This window comes from Mytilus trossulus, unplaced genomic scaffold, assembly GCF_036588685.1.
Source record: "Mytilus trossulus isolate FHL-02 unplaced genomic scaffold, PNRI_Mtr1.1.1.hap1 h1tg000373l__unscaffolded, whole genome shotgun sequence".
In the NCBI taxonomy this organism is placed as follows: Eukaryota; Metazoa; Mollusca; class Bivalvia; order Mytilida; family Mytilidae; genus Mytilus; species Mytilus trossulus.
This window is the reverse complement of record NW_026963340.1, coordinates 2,926,775-2,947,233: the sequence shown is the minus strand read 5'-3', so window position 1 is coordinate 2,947,233 and position 20,459 is coordinate 2,926,775. Positions and strand designations below refer to the sequence as shown.

At 31.3% G+C, this 20,459-nt stretch overlaps 1 protein-coding gene across 1 annotated transcript; it reads left to right on the top strand.

Annotated features, from left to right (window-relative positions):
- Window positions 1–866: 866 nt before the first annotated feature.
- Window positions 867–4,193, top strand: LOC134701954 (complement C1q-like protein 4). Its single transcript, XM_063563068.1, has 3 exons — window positions 867–942; window positions 1,500–1,544; window positions 3,758–4,193. Exons 1-3 carry the CDS (start codon window positions 888–890, stop codon window positions 4,150–4,152), a joined length of 495 nt encoding a protein of 164 aa, XP_063419138.1. The 5' UTR covers window positions 867–887; the 3' UTR covers window positions 4,153–4,193.
- Window positions 4,194–20,459: the final 16,266 nt, after the last annotated feature.

The following is a 20,459-nucleotide window of genomic DNA, read 5'->3' as shown; positions in this document are numbered from 1 at the left end:
AAAGTACCCTTTCAATTTAAACTTTCACGAAGTTTATTTTAGAATCAAAATGATCTCTTAATATTACAGAGTTTGTCGTTCTAAAAGTTTTCTAAAGACTAAGAGAAATATATCTATATTCTAAAATATGTGTTCTTGAATTTTTAAAGTTAACTTAGTCAACTTCGCGACGATTTAATTTCGCAATTTTCCTATGTACTTAAGGTAGTTGAATAAGGAAAGATCCAAGTTATACATATCCGCCACGATTTAAATTCGTGTAATATTTCTTCTCGTAAAAGTTGCGAAAATAAATCGGTCGCAAAAATAAGTTGGTTCACAGTAATTTCAAACAAATATTTGTTAATCAAAGTGGTGTCGGTTTCTTGGAAACATACAACACATTTAAAAAGGAAAGATATGACCACTTTACACCTGACAATAACTTTACAATTTAGCAGACAACTTTATTGAATGCAACGTACCTTAGAAATTACTTTATAATCCATTATATGTATATAATTTGATTGGCACATTCAGAACTAAGTTTATCATTGTATAACATGATTCTTGATTCATACTAGTAATTTTATTTTTAAATATCTTTGGAAATTGTATTAGCTGTTGATTTGCTGGTAGAGATAAATTTAAGTTGATAAAATATTTAAGCAATTTTGAATTGCGAAAGCTTTAAGCCTTATGATAAGCACTCTTATGAACTTTTATAAGATACTTAACATCATATCTACACATGTTCTTTTACAAAATCATAGTACGTCGCTCCCTGTTGTTCAGACTTGCTTTCGATTCGTTAGTATCGTGAACTTTGGCGAACCATTGAAGGTGGACATTATTGTATATATATTATATAATAGATTATTCATGCACTTAAACATAGCATTTACAACATGACGGGACACCGTAGCTTTATTTCATTTCTTTGTACATTGTATATACTGTTCGGTAAGTTTGGTATTTATGAATTAAATTTGTATTTTGTTTATTTGCTTAAGAATTCTTATCAAATTTCTGGCTCTCATCTACGCCTACGTTCTTTGCAGTTCTGTATTATAAAATAATGATTTGTTTTACGACCTTTATACGCATGAAATATTTAAACTGTACGTTAAAAAGATATAGCCGTTGTTGCAACAGTAAGGAATATATGATTTATTCTTAATAATCCCTCTGCCGAAAACAATGACCCCTCCTATTCTAGACTTTATCTGTGTTAACGGTGACTTGATAAATTCATCTTAAATACATCAAAAAGTACTAACATTCCAATTTGACATCAAAGAAATGGCGGATTAACTGACAATAGGATGATCTATATTATTATACCCATCGCAACTTCATTAACTGATGCGGTTTGCTTACGAATTGAGTTTCTGATTAGCTTGTAATAGCTTAAGGAAAAACGAATACGTTTTGGGTAAAGATCGAAACAAATAAGACTCAGACATTACAGTGCAGTTATGAAAACCATGCTAACACATTACAAAACAATTTCTTTTCAGGTTCTGCGAAAACCTTGGAAACTAGTCCAACAGTTCCAGAAACAGGTTAGTATAAGTAGTTCTATTATATGCTTTATCAAACATCTAATCTGTATACCGTCATGTCACGGATCATTTGGAATACTAAGTGTGCTATATTAAACAGCTTTTATACCTCTTTTATCGGCCAATTGGTGCTATACGGTTTGATAAATATCAATTTCAAATTCAAAGCGGCACGTTCCATATCAAATGTAAAATGTATAGCTAATAGACATCAAACCGATGGATAGCACCTGTTATATTCCTGACCTATTATAGGCATTTGTTTATGTACAAAATGGTAAATTAAATCTCGTTTTATAGCAAGCTAAACCTCTCCTTTGAATTAAAGACGCATAAAATCCATTTTATTTAATACGATGCGTAAACAAAACAAACAGATATAATCGGCAAAAATGACAAAATAGGTATACAATACTAGTTAAGTATAGTCTTCCTCCAAAGCAGTAACAATTTAAATAGAATATTTCTTGGGATAATAAATGCAATTTAAGTAGAAGATTAAAACCAGCATTTCTTTATAACAGGCTCCTTTTAGAAAGAATTTGTGGGTGGAAGTAAATCTTTTTCTGGCTAAAATCAATGTTTCTAAATAAGATATAACCAAGCGTATAGTATTTGTATACAAAATATCAGATTATGTGTATTTTATTTTTTATCCTAACTATTCGTTCTATACTTCCGTGCAAAAATTCAAATCCTAAGATTATGGAATGTTCAGAAAGGAACTACAAAGGATAGAAAATAACAACAAAACAGTATATTAAAATAAATTTGTTCATCAATTTGAAACGATTGATATTATAAGACATGTATACATTCAGTTGATTGATTTTCTAAGATACTGAGAAAGCATGTCACAGGGATACAGTATTGTAGCTTGGACAATGAAATTGATCGTAACTTGGAATCTAAAGAATAAAGAATATTTGATTATTTGTTTTCAAAATTCCAATATGGAACATACTGTATATTCTTGTATCAATAAAACAGTTTTTGAGACGTTTCGGCGATTGGCCTTCTCAAGTTCTTTTTTTTTCTCACATCTACATGGCTGACATGACATACTGAAGGAATGTAATGTCAGCCATGTAGTCACCAGTTTTAATACGCAGGGCTGGAGGAAAAAAGATGAAAAATTCCAGTTTTCTCTAATTTCTTAAGTAACCGGATACAGTTAAAATGTCCGAATGTGGTATGAATAATTTGTTTATGTCATCTGTTCTCATTGTCTCTTTTTCGAAATTTTATCAATCTTTTTTCTTATTCAAACCATTTGCCAAACAAGAGGAAGATATTTTCTGGTCTTCCCATCATAAAACATTAAAAATTTTAAATCATTAATAAGATATTCATGTTCTAGTATTGCTTCTATCAATGATGAATGTTCTAGTTAATATTGATTTTGATTTGAGATAAAAGCATATTCGGGCCGTAAGGAGTTTACATGCAGAATATTGAATGAGGAGTGTAACGAAAGGAAGAAATGGGCTTAACTATTGTGAATTCATTTATTTTCGTGAATATCAATTTTCGTGGATTGAAGAAAACTTTCATTTTCAAAGATATTAGATTTCGTGGTTTTGTCAACCTCTTCATACACATTTATAATATATTGAAAATTTGAATAATCGATATATGTTCGAGTCTTGTCAACCCAAATCTAGTCAAACTTTGCGAAATTTAAAACTTTCCAGAGTTTCTTGTCAGTCTAAAATTTAAAAAAAAAACAAACACATCAATATATCTTCAATATATAAGTGCATAAAAATGTTTGCAGTGAGGCTCAATGATCGTTTAATTGGATCTGGTTTGGATGTACATAGTATGGAATAATAAATAGCAATTATTGCGAACCCAATTGAACCTTTCCATAGATTCACCTTTTCCTAAGTATCATTGATTTGGGTTTATACCTTTTTCTAGAAAAGATTGTTTTAGATTGTATGTTAACAAACACATTACATATTCGATACGTAACTTCATAACGATCTTTCTCTCTGAAACTGTTCTAAATACAATGATTAATGGTCTGAAAGTATTTCGATAAATGTATTTCTATTGACAACTAACGCCTCTTAAGTTTTTAGTAGTTATAGTTTTTACAATATTGAGTGCATTTCCGTCTAAGACTAGTTATTTACTCGATACATGTACGTTAATTTTGACCTTTTCAAATGTCATTTAAAAACACTGCATATTATCTATACTTTCAGATCCGTTGATAGTGACATTCCTAGCACGTCTTATTACTCCAGACTATGGTTCTATTGCGGGTAAAGCCACTGTCAAGTTTGAAAAAATTATAGAAAATATTGGGAGTGCGTACAATAGTGCAACAGGGATTTTTACTGCTCCATCCAAGGGTCTATATCAATTCACAGCATCGGCAAGACAAAGTCATAGTGGATATTTGCACCTAGGATTATTTCGAAACACTGAAGAAATGGCAGTATCCGTTGCGTTGAATTTCAATTCTCTTACGATCGGTGCATCATTTACACTTGAATCTGGCGATAGTGTTTTCGTCAAGAATATATGGACTCAATCTTCTGGAATTGTTGGCAGTGGTCAAACGTATTTTTCTGGCCATCTTATACACAAAATGTAAACAAAATGCTCAGTAGATAAAATGCCATTTGTTTTTGTAAAGACTAAGAATTATGTTAATTAACATTTGATTTAACCAAATCAACATTTACGTACTTGCTCTTACTTTCGAGCATTGATCGTCCTCTTAATGTCAAAACAAGACCCAAAATAATACAACTGCAATTACAATGCAGATTATATAAACAAGCAATTAGCCTTGTCTGAAATTTAAATATGGCAAATCAAAATAACTAAAAAAACATCCAAAGTTACGATGACAACAACACATATGACCTGAATCAATATCATTATTAACATCAATTTCAAGGAATAAGAGGCATATATTTTATCAGTTTTGACACAAGAATTTCTTCACAGCACAGGCATTTAAAAACCCGAAGCAAAGATAGACCACTTTAATTACTGTTTTTCATTTCAAAATCACAATCAAACCTTTTTATTTACGCAAAGTTTATATTGCTAGCACTGTGAATCATTAGTAGAATACATATGTTTATACAAAACAGTTTTCAATGTCATGTTTTGGAATTTTGTCAGTTTTAGAAATTCCCTAGTTTTATCAAATTTGCCCTTTTTCTTTTTAGACATCTTTTACGCGTATAATTATAAGCCTTTTGTAAAAGTCTGATTAAATATTATTTATTTCTAATAGTTTTGAGAACTTTAAGTGGTCAATGATAAAGCAAAGAAAAATCAAAAGAGAACATTTTCCCGCAAAAATTCGAATGACTGATATCTCGAAAACAAGCACATTGATACCTTTTTTTTTTTGTTTGCTTTTTTGATTCCTCAATCAATTTCCTATCAATATATATACTAATTTATTGAAAGTTATTTATTTTGAAACTGAGCAGCGTGATACATGATGCCCTATAATGACGATTATACATATATAATAGATACATAGATAACCACTTTAAACAGCCACACCAAGTAGTTAACAAAATCGAGATCTACACATTTTTTTTTCATATTTCAAAATCTTCTTAAAAATTCTTATTGGAGTTAATTTCCTTTGTGCTTACTTTCAGTGTTCAACAAATGAATTCACAACTAATACCCATAGAACGAGACGAAACGTGAATAAAAAGCACCACCTATCAGTAAAACAATAGCAATAACGGTAAAATCAAACTTTGAGGGATACGCATTACAGCAGGATATGCCTCTTTAGTGTTTAACAATATCATAATAATTTAAAATATAAAAGAATATCAATGGAAACACGAACCTATACCAAATAGAGGTAAAATCCAGACAAGTAATTAGAACAATGTTTGACGTAAATGCATAGATTACATGGTGAGTTTAAAGTCATTCAATTAGACAACATAGGAGTTATTTAAGACTTTTTTTTTCTCTTGTCATCTCTTTGTAACTTTTTATATGAAAAATACTTTGACACAACCAAACTGTACATGTTGATCAAGACATTACCAATATCTGTTTACGTCTGTATGACCAAAGCTACCATTTGACCGAAATGAAGTTATCATCCTTTGATAAACGTTTTCGTGCCAATTGTTGTATTTTACCTAATATCGTGAAGGATTCATGGTTAATTGCGCAATTATGAATACATATATTCCCTTTGACTTCATTTTCAGACATCTGTAACAAACATAAACTTTTAGCTACTTCTTTTCAAGCAGAACCAAATATAATGAAAGTCCCAACTATGTACTGGCTTTCGAAGCTACACAAAACACCTTACATATATAGATTTATTTCTTTTTCCAGTCATTGTTCCACTACTAAATAGTCTATTCTACCTACAAGCACACTAGGTATAATTAAAAACTTCATAATAAATTTCTTAAATATGGCCTTTGAAAATAGTGAAATTAATCACTTTTAGAGTGTAAAAAAACCGTTGGAAGTACTTGATTAATTGCATCCATAGATTATTGATTTTTATTTGTTATTCTTGTGGGATTTTGTCAGATGCTTGGTCTGTTTCTGTGTGTGTTACATTTTAGTGTTATGTCGTTGTTTTCCTCTTATATTTAATGCATTTCCCTCGGTTTTAGTTTCTTTCTCCGATTTTGATTTTTGTCCAAAGATTTATGAGTTTTGAACAGTGGTATACTACTGTTGCCTTTATTAATCTGTTCAAAGTTTAGATTTTCTAACACTTTACCTCATATCAATATTTAATAAAGAAATCACACACCTAACTAAAAGAGGAACGAAAGAAACAAGAGGGACAGTCACACTCATAAATCGAAAATAAACTGAAAAACAGACAAACAATAGTTATCATGACACGACATAGAAAACTAAAGAATAATCAACACTTATCCCACCAAAAGCTAGAGTTTATCTGTGGTGCTCCGGAAGGGTAAGCAGATCCTGATCCACCCATGACACACTTGTTGTTACTCATGTTATAACAAATCCGTAAACAGTCTCATTTGGCAAGTCAATTCATGAAAGGAAAGGGGATTGTAGTTACGACGTAAGGAACATAACCGATATCATTTGTGAAACGGTTATTCCATGACAATCAACCAACTCATGATTGCGTCCGTAAAATTCACGATGGAATGATTTCAACTACACCATTTGGAACTCTTGGTTTCATAGCTTCCATGTGAGCAGCATCCCTCTATCAAGAAAATCATGATAGGAAACGCAAGCACGGGAATATCGTTTCAATTGGGAGAAACATACTCCGTATGTAGGTGCTCCTGGAATGTTGCTACATATAAATGGAAAGTTCACAATTGGAAAGCTGTAATCATCTCTTTTGTCGTAAAGTTTTGTTTGCAACAGACCCTCATTGCCAATTTCTAGATGTAATTCAAGATATGAAGCCGACTTAACTTTATCTATTGTATCCTTTTTCTCTACTGTCTAGTTTGATGGGAGAGATACGTTCATCATAGTCACAAAATTTTGAATTATTAAGTAAAAATGGGCATTAAAAAATTCAAACTCGTTTATGTCATTTTTTTAGTAGCATCACATTTGACATGTTGTCAAGTTGACATCCTTTGATACTTAATCTGCGCTTGAAATTTGCCTTCATAACATTTGTATTTGCTTTGGAAATTTCGCATATCGTCAAGTTATTGGAATTCCAATGGGGACTAACTGTGCACCACCTATTGCGGACCTGATGTTGTATTGCTCTCAGTTACAGCTTATAACTAAATTCAGCATAGACCCTGCGAAACAACGTTTTAAACAAACATTTAACAATACTTTAAGTTATTTGGATGATATATCGGCTCTAAATAATGACGTCTTCAGTATGTACACTAAAGAAATTTATCCTGTTGAATTTATTTTGAATAAAACTAATACTACTAATGACCACTGTCCTTTCCTCGATTTTGATATCTACATCAATAACCGAAGGCTTCATACACAAATTTATGATAAAAGATAATTATTTATTTTGAGATGATGACGTTCCCTTGTCATCATCTTGTAGTGTTTATATATCTCACTCTCAACTTCTCCGACTCGCTCGTGTATGTAAAAACGTATAATATTTTAGCTAGAAAAATTTATGTATTACTGAAATATTATTACAACAGTGATGTCAATATCATAAACTAGTCAAAACCTTTGCATATTTATCATCGATCATTCGTAAATATAATTCAATATGCAGACATCTTATACGTTCAGGTATTTCACATCCAATTTTGTATGGTAATATTCTTTACGAATCACAAAAATATCAGTATTCACCTCAACAGCTAGCAAAACCTTTACACAGACTTATTAAGAGGGGATATAGTTACGATACTGTTGTCAGTTCATTAAAGATTCCATTATTTGGCTTTAATATTGGTTCACTTATAGGGTCTTTGCATCGGATTTAAACACATAAATTATATTCTATGACATGGGTTATGTTCTTCTCATATATTTCATGATAGTATAATACTTAACCCCTAACAAGAGGGATTGCGACTGATATTCATTTGATGGAGACATAATCTTTCAATCAGTTAAATTGGAGTCTGGAGCTGGCATGTCAGTAACTGCTAGTAGTGTGTTGTTATTTATGTATTATTGTTATTTTCTTCATTTTCTTTTGTTTAATACACTGACATCGGACTCGCACCTCTCCTTAACTGACTTTCACTGTGCGTATTTCTGAGCGTTTTTTTTTCTACATTTGCTAAAGGTATAGAATGAGGGTTATAATATCAAAAAACGTGTTTAAACTGCCGTAGTTTTGCACCTATCCCAACTCTGGAGCCTCTTGCGTTTGTTTGTTTTTCGTGATTTTTAATTTTAATTTCTTGTGTATATGTCGCGATCGTAGTTTCTTACTGCATTGAAGAACCATATGTGAATAAATGTGATAATAAAAAGACAATCTATGTTAGTCGTAAATTATTATCACAGGAAGATCTAAACAATTGTTAAAATGACGTTAATATACTTCTACGAAATATGATAGCCATTGCTGAGTGGTCTAAGTACTTCATCAACAGTGCTTAATTACCTGTCAAATCTGAAGTAGTGAATTGAAACATCACTTCTGTATATTTGAATTCGATCTTAACTGACAATGGTATCCAGTTAACCAAATGCTGGTGGTTTTCTCTGGGCACTTCAATCTCATCATTCATTAATATTTGGTCGTCATGCAAGCATTGTTGCTGGCAGTAAGTTTAACCAACAACAAAGCTAATGTTGACCCTAGATGTTTTATTTTGCTAATATACATTTTTTACCAAATTATAATTGAGCATATGAAAGCAAATGATTTGGCAAGAGTCCAACTTTATTGTTCTGAGTTGTATAAAACACTTTTTAATTTTTGATTTTTTTAAAATACTTTCTATATAGGGATGCCAATGTAGCAGTGGTTTCATTCCGTTAGTGTGATTTGTCGAAAGAATTACAATTGCATCCACCAACAAAAATTCACTTGGTTTTTAATCTAGGTATAGTGTAAAATATCCAGCATTCATCATAAGATTCTACAGAGTTTTTTTCTTGAAAGGGAAAAATATTTAAAAAAAAAATGGACTTGTAAGCATGAATAGTTCAAAGAAGAAAATAAGGTAAAGGCTAATTGTATAGTAGAATTTGAGGTACATTTAAAGATAAATATTTAATATTTGCAAACACTTGTGTTTATTTAAGTCAATTCATTGAGTTATATTAATGAAAAAAGCTAACACACCGAACTCCTAAGAACATTCAAAACGGACAGTCCCTCTTCAAATGGCAAAGATTTGCAGTGATTGGTAATTAAAAGTCAAGCTTACATATAAAAACTCTAAGTAGCCATTCATAAACTCATAAACGATACCAGGATTGAAATTTTATATTTGCGCCAGAGGGGCGTTTCGTCTAAAATAGACTCATCAGTGACGCTCGAATAAAAAAATGTTAAAAAGACTATATCAAGAACGAATTTGAAGAGCATTGAGGACGACAAAATTCTTAAAGGTTCTGCCAAATGCAGCTGAGGTAGAAAATTGTTAATTTGCAATTTTCAAAAGCGTCTATTTATAATGTTTATTCCGGGTTTTTTTTCTGACACGATATTTCATGTCTTGCATTTCCTATCCTTTTTATATTGAAAGAGGATTCATTTTCAAGAGACCTATTTCATGATGTTTGTGGTTTCATTTCTTCAATTTGTTGTTAGTGCGGTAATGTTTCATTCATTGATCTTATCGATTGCACTGAAATCATGATTAACGAAAACAATCAACAATTTAACTAAACAGTAATTGTGTGTTATGTCTTACAGCAAGAGCCTAGGTGATTTAAATTCCAGTTGCTAGAAATTTCAAACAGTTTTAGACCTGTTGTCAACCTTCTACTGTTAATGTACATTTGATCTTTGCAGTTGTGAAAGTTAAGTCTGAATTTCATAGCAGGAAAAAAATGAGTCATTATCATATATCTTGGTTGTTTCAAAACGCGTTTGTTTTTTTCTATTTACTGTTTCCATAAAATATTCTTTAACTTAATGTGACACTGTTAATCAAGGTAGTAGAAATAGATTTGATTATATCACTGTTGGCTATGGTTATCATCTAATATGAAAGGAAATGATATGTAAAATTTTCACTGTTATACTGTAGATTTTAATACTCATGCCAAGTATTTTATTTTTTGAAACAAAAATGAATTTAAACTAATTAAACAAGGATTAATTCGGAAAAACAAGTTAGTATAACTGCTATATTTCAAAAATTGCACGAGCACCTTTCATCTTGTATATATATGTGTTCTCTTTTTTTTTTTAATTTCATGCTCTTTCACTCAGTCGGAAACCAGGCAATAAATGTTTACTGTATTGTTTTTTGTATTTTACACCAGTACTGAAAACCTTCTATCGTTTACGGGAAGGCTTTACATACATAATTTAAGTTGTATAAGAAAAACAAAATTAGTACTAGTATGTTAAATTTGATGTATGCCTTATTGTGCTTCTTCGTTACATTTGTTGTTTTTTCAGTGATATTAAGATGATAACACATTATTGACTGCTGTACCCCTATTTTTGACATTTTTATTCTTTGAGTATGTTTGTTTTGTTCATTAATCGTTGACAATGTAATGGAATTTGATACGACTGTCATTAAAGTGAGAGGTTATGCTAGCTATAAAACCAGGTTCAATCCACCATTTTCTACATTAAAAAAATGCCTGTTCCAAGTCAGGAATATGACAGTTGTTATCCATTCGTTTGATGTGTTTGGACATTTGATTTTGCCTTTTGATTATTGATTTTCCTTTTTGAATTTTCCTCGGAGTTTAGTATTTTTGTGTTTTTACTTTTACTATAGTGACAAAATGTTTAAAAGTTAATAGAAACAAACAAAATTGCAATTTTCTTCTCAATTACGACGTGTTTTATTTTAAAAACACCATTTGCATAAGTTTTCAATTTATCTAGTTCATAGTTGAGCAGAACAATTATATATCAAGTCGACGACATGGGTATCTTTCAAGTTGGATGACAAAAATGCGTAACCTCCGATTTTTTGGAAAAAAATACCACTGACGGAAAACATATCAATCTATTAGTTTAGTATTTTTCGTGTCTGTCCTTCCTTTATGTGCCTGAAGAAAAAATCCCAAAAATGGGTTACAGTTGTATATGTTAGGGCGTGTTTAAGTTGAGTATTTTGTCTTGATATCGTACAAGGTAAGAATATTTCATACATCTTCTCGCTTCAAATTCTATCATTTTTATATATTTAAGCTACAGGTTGACGTTATAACACCAAAAAATGACAGTATTAAAAGATGAAATATATGGGTCCAGTGAAATACCTATCTCATGAGTCACAAAAACAGAGAAGGTGTGTTCGAATAGCTTTTTTTTTACTGAAAGTACTTGACGACAGTCGTTCAAATTGGATGATGAAAATGCATATCTTCGAAAAATTCTATTTTTTTGTGTGTGATAACTAGAGTTTATAGTCTTCATACACTAATAAAATCTAGTCTGCCCTTCCACGAAATATTTAATATGATTTTTTTAAATGTTTATGAATTTTCGAAAGTTCCACCTGACAACCGATCAGACAATAGTTTTAAGTTGAATCAATGCAGACAAGATTCTTAACTGATGCTCATTAGCTAATTGATACATTTGTCTTTAAAAATACAACTGACATATAAGTATCGTAATGGTGCAATATGGATAAATTTATCGGTTTCCAAGAGCAAAATTGGTAGCGCGTCATCCCTACAATGGCTTCCGTTTCTACGATTGTGAAAATGAACTGGCGTAATGGGGAGATAATTTTGACGAAGTAGGATCCTGGCTGCACTAACATATGACAAACAGGAAATATTCTGCGTGATTTAAGTCTTAAAACAGATTTTTTTTTAAATAGTCAGGGCAAACCAAATCGGTATTTTGAGGAGAATTTCTTTTTTACTCTTTATACTTATTTTCAAATACTTTGTTACAAAATAAAGCTTTGGCCAGAGTATTTTTTTCATGATATATATACAGAAATAGTCAAATAAAATGTTTACAAGTTATGAATTTAAAGGAAACAATTATAATCCCTCTCTGGAAGCTTATATTTTTCTTTGAATAAAAAGCCTATTAGTCCTCTGTACTATTATATGTCTTTTGTCTTTTTATTTTTAGTCATGGCTTTGTCATTTAATGTTCAATCTATGAGTTTGACTGCCCCTCTTGTATGTTCGTTCCTCTCTAGTAGATAATATTTGTTACGACACACCTTATTGAGACGGCATTACAATTCAAAATTACAATCTTTTAGTTTTATTCATAACTTTAAAACACAAGTTGTTTTTCTTAAACACTCCATAACTAATTCTCTCATTACGAATGACACTACATTTTTCCCAGTGTTCAAATTATGTCCATTGTTTTACACAGGGAGGATGTCAGTCAATGATACGTCCTAGTCCTACCAATACCAATACAAAACGTGATACCTCTAACTGGACAATATTATTGCAGTTAATATTAATCAAATTGCTCACATAGAAGCACAATAGTTGTTTCAACAAATTTTGTAGACGTACAGTGCTGGAAGCTCCCACAGCAATCATTGTCGACAACTCTTCGTCATTTTTTCCATATTCAATTTGGGTAATAAATAAATCTCTCAAGTAATTCTTTAAGAAACGTACAGTAGTAAGCGACTGAAATCTTTTGAAGCAGTAATAACACGTTATTTCTAAAAGGGTCTCATTATATGTCCCTCTCCTGAACGCGGCGAAAACTTAAGTTTTTAAAAGTAATGACTTATTTTTGAGAGTCAGTCAACTTTCATACTGATAGTTTTGTCAGCTTGAACACATCGCTTACTTATTCATTATGATATTTCTTACATAAATATATGATATTTACCCAAAAACGTTGATTTAATAGCCTACAAAGTCATGAAATTGGGTAGAATGAGAGGTTTATCTGGACCGAACAAAGAGGTACATTGGTCAAAGTCATTTTTTGAAAAATATTTACTGTGTAGATGAGATGAACATTTTTTCAATTTGTCGGTGAATTTATTGGTCCACACTATGTTTGGCGTGATTTGGCATGATTTCAAGTTTTTTGAAGAAATGTTGCTCATATTACTGATATATGTTGTTATACATTAAACTGAATTTCTTGAAACTATTAAACTGATTATGACACAACTTGTCAGTCTTGCTTACAATTACTGTTTTTTACAAAAAAGTTATCACATTCAGTTTGTTAAACAGAATGGTCTTCTCTGGGGAAGCTGTACATGCACCTATGACCTTGAATGTAGTCTCAATTTCCAAAATTTCGTACTATTTCACTGGAATATTGAACACCCGAAAATTTTTACGTATAGATTAATTGAAACCTCCTTGCGGCAAATTTATTTTAAGACCAAATGTATTGTAAAAATACTGTTAAAACTGTAACGTGTTATTCTATTGTACAATATAAAATTGAAATCTTAGTACAGTTTTTTTTTCTTCATTTAAATGTTATCATTTGATAGTTAAAACGGAACGTGTATTGATTTTGGGTTATTTTCAACATGTATAGATGATATTACTGTCGACAGATGTTAGTTTAAAAACATCACGAAGTTTAGTGAGAAAACAGATTGCTTTGTACATGTTGTACTTGTGACTTTTTTGTGTTTCTTTGGTATATATGACCTTGCTCAGTACTATTAAACATCCCGTCATTATGTTTTTGTTCTATTAAAAGGCCATTATGTTAATGATCTTTTGTAATTTCAAAAATACTTTGAACAACAAAATTGTTTTATATCAATGAGTTGAACGACAAATTTTGTATTGTAAAAGGACTGTAAAATTAGAGACGTGTTATTATATTATACAATATAACATCGAATTCTTAGTACAGTTTTTATTCTGTTTAGGTGATTCTACTGTCGACAGATGCTAATTATTCACACATCACGAACCAGGGTCAGAACACTGACTCAGATTCAATATTTCATTTAAATCTCACCCCTTTTATAACATATCACATTCACATTGATTTGTAAACAATAGTGCACACAGCTACTTTTGCATAGGTACTATTTCTGTACTAAACATTTGTTGTACTGGAAATCTACTTTTAATATTCAGTACTATTTTGTTACTCTAAAATTATTGTAATATTTAGGAACCTGTGTTTTACAGTACTTTATTTGTACTTGAAAAGGTACTACTGATTTTTGATTACTTCCGTTACATTTTAGGCATTTTTAAAGTTTTTCTGCTTCAAATCTCTTAAAGTTATGATTTTCAAACATGGTATATTGTATTATTTCAGTACCAAAAATATTTAGTACAAATCAAGTACTGTACAATACAAGTATCTAAATATTACAATAGTTTAAAAGTAAAGAAATAGTACTAAATATAAAAAGTAAATTTCCAGTACTGCATTTTTTTAGTACAGAAATAGTACCTATGCAAAAGTAGCTGTGTATTCTTGTATAACAGTAAAATAATCTAAGATATGCAAATGATATCATATGATGAATAACATAGCCTATGACATAACAATATCTACAATTAAATAAAAGGCAACAGTAGTATACAGGTGTTCAAAGTGAGAAATCGATGGAGAAAAAACTAATCCGGGTTACAAACTTACACCGAGGGAAACGCATTAACTAAAAGAGGAAAACAAAGGAACAACGGGAACAATGATGTGCATACAAACAAACGTCATATTTCATAACTATTTGATAACAATTGCCAAATCCTAATTTGGTATAGGATATTTTAAGAAAAATATTGGGTTGAACCGTGTGTTATGGTTAGCCAAACCTGTCGCTTTATGAAATGTAAAAAGACATCGCTAAAACGCTTAAATGACAACACTACATGACATGAATATAGTACTAAACCATAAAGATTTACTAACTACTAAAGATATAACTATATAAATATATTCAAGATTTAGATACATCGTCTGATATGTAAACTAGTATCTCAAAACATCCATCCGTTTCTTTTTGAAGCTACACAACGGCACATCCTAGTGTTTCTCCAATATATTTTTCTTTAAGTAATAAGTTGTAATAAAAATTCCTACGGCGTACCTTTATTATTGAGACTACCATACAATTCAAAATTGCATTTGTTTTTATTTATTTTTTTCTTAATTTTAACATACCAGTTTTTCTCATTATTTAGATATTTGTTTGTGTCAGTTTTAACACTTTGTGATTCATTTTCTCATTATGAATGACACTATATCTTTCAAATGTCCTATTATAACTTTCAACTAAGTCATATATTTGTCTTGTATTGGTCCAATATCATGAATCGCTGTTCTGTGCAATAGTATTGCAACAAATATTACGAGTGTTCCAAATAGATGCCTTTTATGTTAAAAAAAAAAACAAAACACAAATTTAGTAATCCATCGCCACAGTGTGGGAACGGAACTGTACGGTGTTTTAATATTTTGGTTATTCGGGAGACTGTCAAGCGGTGCTCCGACATTCGAAAAACAACATGTGGATGAATGTAAGTTTTGATTAACGCAAACATTATAATATTAAGTTTCTGCTTGAAGATTTGGTAACGAAAACATTCTACACAATATAATAGACCAATCAAATGCTGTAAGCGACATATACAGCCACACGTTTTCTAACAAACGGTTGAGCTCCGAGTAAATCGCTCAAAATTCGTCATCAACATCGAATTAAAGTTAAAAAATAATTCAAAAGGATATTCATAACTACACCAATTTTTACAACTAAGCCTTTGGTGATATATAGTCTAACCATTCTGAAAATTCTATAACGATTTTCAGTAGAAAATTAAATAAATCAATTTCTTGATGTTGGTTGATATTATTGACTGTACAATCACTCGCTCGCCGGCTGTATTCTCGCTCGGAGCCTTTCTGTACAATCACTCGGGCAAAATAATAAAATAGATTGCATATTTAATTCATTGTTTTCTATTTCACTCAATATTGATGTATTAAATATATAAATAAGAGTGAACATAAATTTTCTCCTCGCTTTCCAATTAAGTTTCATTCGAGTACACCATTCTAACGCACACGTAGTTTTTCTATACCAGAGACACATAAATCGAAAATCAGTATACAAGACAAAAACGTAAAGCATACATCAAAATAAATATCGATTAAGAATAATAAGCTCGTCATACAAACTTCAGTCAATAAAGTAATTATTTCAAGTATTCCAATATTTTCCATATAAAAAAATGATGAATTTACTTTCAAGTTTTGGGAATTGATTTCAACCTTGGTCACAATATAAAAAAGGCAGTGGCTATTCGTCCGGCTAGCCGGACAAATAGTCAAAAATGTCTATTCATCCGGCAAGCCGGGCAAATAGCATGTTTACGGTTTTTCGCTATTTGTCCGGCCAAAATCATAATAATAGAGATATAGCTTTGTGTTTTGAAGGTTTTAAATAAAGCACGAGTTGTTTTAATTATTTTATTAAACTATACATTTGATTCAGATTTTTTAATTCTAATTTTCTAAAGGAATTTGGGTAGGGGGGTGATGATTCTCTCTTTTGTAGTTCTGCCTATGAATTTCATGTAAGGTTAATAGTCGGGTCAATCATTATTGGCTATATCTATGATTCCAGAAGATCCTTAATTCATTGTTTGTGTGAAGTTTGGTTAAAGGAAGGCCCTACTATGATTATGCACGATTCTTCATTTAAATTGTTCGGCGATTTTTTATTCATAGGAAATTAGACAAAAGGGCAGACACGTGTAACCTGTCCCGAAAAGTAGGATTTTGTTTTCGATAAGATTGTTTGAGAAAAAAAATGTGTATGTGATACGACAGAAAAAAGGGGGTGGGGTACCCCAACCCTGGTGTCTTATTCACAGTCAAGTCATATCAGTATGTTCATATATCTCCGTTATAGAAGAACTTGAAAATAATGCATCCAAGCAAGTTTGATATACTATTTTTCATTCAAGCAAGTTTGATATAGTATTTTTTTTCCGAATGCGTTTTGCTCCATAAGGTAAATGGGGGTAAATCATCCATTTCACTTCGATTTCAGGCTTATTCCTCAGTTAACATGTACACGCTATTGTTCTGGAATCACTCCTATATACATTTGCTTAAAGCAATCACATTCTCTCAGGTTTTCTCTATGACATCTTTAAATAACGATTTCCAATCCTCAAAACGTCCATTGCATACGCGTGTGTGTTATCCGACACCGCGTGTGTTATCCGATACCTCATCCGGGACACTTTCCGCGTCACATGATACTTTTGTTTATATTGAAGATTTGCGCATCCGCAGACGGATGGCCGGACGAATAGAGATTTTTAACTATTCGTCCGGCTAGCCGGACGAATAGACACTCCGTATAAAAAAAGCGAGGATTTCCTCTGTTTTCTGTGACAGCTTATATACTAATATTATTAATATTACGGCCTGATTATGCACGAACTAATTGTCACTGGACAATAATTAAGCACCAATCAATCAAATAATATTTATTTAAAAACACATATCATACTACTTTAAGTGGAACACAATTTAGCGTTCAATCTTTAATTTTTCACTAGGATACACATCATGAACGGAAACGAAATTTTCAAATGTATATATTGCCAACTAACGACACGAGATTTCGAAGAAATTATAGACCATAACATAATTAACCATGGTGATGTTTTGTTAAAAATTAGAATCGTTAACACTTTCCAAACAGCCACACAGGAAAGAACGAAAAATTACAATATTATTTCAAACGAAATTTTGAGGAATGAAAAAATAATAATTCCAAATTAAGAGACAATGACTTTGAAAATTTCTAGACTTCCCGAGGAAAATGATCCATTTTTGCACTTTCAAGAAAATAAAAAGTATAAATTGGAACTACCTTTAGAAACAGACATTTCTGAAAGAGCAACAGAATTTCTTTTCAACCAAATACAAGATTTACCAATACCACAATCTGATTTGCAGGATGAACAGGAAGAAAACGTTATGGAAACGCATGGAGAACATTTTTAGATACTGATAATTCAACGGAGTTGTATGAACTTTTACCTGCAGTTATCCAAACCCTTAAGAATGAAGGGGAAATGGACTCTTACGTGAAGTTCAATAGGCTTGTGGCCGGATATAAACTTCCTCTAAAAAATATTGCGTTCTTGTTATTTAAGGATGTGGTTTCGTGGTATTCGTTGGACGACTCTCATAAAATGCGTTATTCACCGGAGGTGAAACAGTTTTGGCGAAAAGGCCTCAAACTTTTTAAGGGAAGGTTTCTGAGATTTATGAGTGGAATGAAAAATCAAGGTCAAGATATTTAGAGACATTTGAATCCCGAAGATTCAGCAATTAACTTTGCAGTACCAGATCGTAAATCATTGGATGGGTGATATATATCAGAAACTCTTAAAAACTTGACACCAAGAATTTTCAATGAAATGATTGATATGCTACACGAACACGACCAAGATCAACTTTAGACATACAAAATTTGTTTTGATGGAAAGAAATTAAATGCTGGCGTCGATGGTCAAAAAAGTGGAGACATAAATCTTTGGGGATATGAAGGCCCTCCATCACTTCAAAAGATTGAAATATGTATGAGAATGATTTAAAATGCATTTCATCGTTAGAAAGGACCATTTCTACTCTTGATATACGCCATTTTATTATCTTTCATGAACCATAACTCCTGAACGGTGAAAGTCAAAATCGTCATTATTGAACTTGACCTCCATTTTGTCATCAGTAACAACATATTAAAATTTGGGAAGCTTTAGTAGAACAGTTCATGCGTAAATGCACGGACAGGACTGGAAACTCCATTTTTCAATCTTTCAAGAACCATAACTCCTGAATTCATTGGTTGAATGGTTCATGAGTTAATGCACGGACAACATTTGATTGCCGCCATCCCGCCGTCCAACCGCCCGCCCACCGTACATCCCCAAATTAATAACCGACCTTTTTGTCACAAAAATCCGGTTAAAAATGGAACTCCAAATTGATTGATGCTTTTACATGCTTTGTATCATCATAAATCGTTTTTAAAAAAGAATTAACAATGCCATAGCAAGTTGAACAAACCGCGCTATGCATTGCAGAAATTATACACGAAGTTTTAACAATTAAGTTTATTTTATGTTTTCTCCATTAAGTGTCAGTCTTTGTAAGAATCAGGCAATTTAGGTAAAAATCAAAACATGATCAGAAAAAACGCACCGAGCTAATCATTCTATTTAATACTAACCATCATCCTGAGTTAAAAATTATTAGTCTTTCGTGTGTGTGTGTCTGGTAATATCAAATAACTCGGTTAGAATATTGGTTAGAATGATAGCAAATCACAGAGTTATCTCCCCTTATTTGTTAATTTCTAGTGCATTTCAACCAAATTGTATCTTCTATAACCAGAACAGAAAACAGAAATGATTGTTATTTTTGTGCATAACTACATATTATGAACTGAAATCAATGTCAAATTGGGTGGGTTTTTTTGGTCATGTTTTCATCACTGTCTGATTCTTAGGCAGACCGGCACTTAATAAACAAACAAATTCCAAAATGTACATTTTTTTCCGACGTAGTCGGTATAGTTTCGGTGTGTGCCCTTTGAACTTAAGGACACTTAACTATGGCAACAGAATACGCATGCTCGAAAATCCTTTCTGTGATTGGACAAAATGCGGTCATGGTGGGTGATTTGGTTGTGTTTGAAAAAACGTCTCGAAAATTATATCGTGATGAAAAGCAAGTGAAAAACTATAAATATTTGAACTAGATCTTACAAAGATTTATATTTTTTATTAAAATAATTGTTTCTCTAATAGCTCGTTGCATCCACGACAGTTGTTTATTTGGGACAATTATATAATTTTAAATGTGAACTTTTAGAACGCAACTACGTATGTGAGATTTCCGCGGGGTTTTGTTGAATGTAAACAGAAAGATACTACTTGTACTACCAATAGTTTCTAGCTTTGTTAACCATGAATTAAGTTTAATGTAAACAGTAGTAAATGTATATTTGTTTCTTGTTATTTGCACTGAATTTTTTGATAAATAAAATTTGTATGTGTCATCACAATATTCTTTATAATATATATTATTGCCTTAATATAACCAGACTTAGTAAAGAATTTATTGTAGTTACATTCAGATGGAGATTTTATTAAAGAGGTCCTGCATCACTAAGTCAGTGTGCTTCTGAAGGTTATCGAAATGATAGTTTTAAACATATACTCAAATTTAAATACGTCGGATGTCTTTTTTAAAGATAGTTCTTGTTTATCTTGTGTTTGTATTTGTCAGCTAGTTTGTTAATAATAATATAGATTTTACGTGTGTGACCATGCTCAATTCTG

Coding starts and splice junctions, on each gene's coding strand:
- LOC134701954 (XM_063563068.1), top strand. CDS start 888: ATGACGGGACACCGTAGCTTTATTTCATTTCTTTGTACATTGTATATA. Junction 943..1,499: donor TACATTGTATATACTGTTCG/GTAAGTTTGGTA, acceptor ATTTCTTTTCAG/GTTCTGCGAAAACCTTGGAA. Junction 1,545..3,757: donor TCCAACAGTTCCAGAAACAG/GTTAGTATAAGT, acceptor CTATACTTTCAG/ATCCGTTGATAGTGACATTC.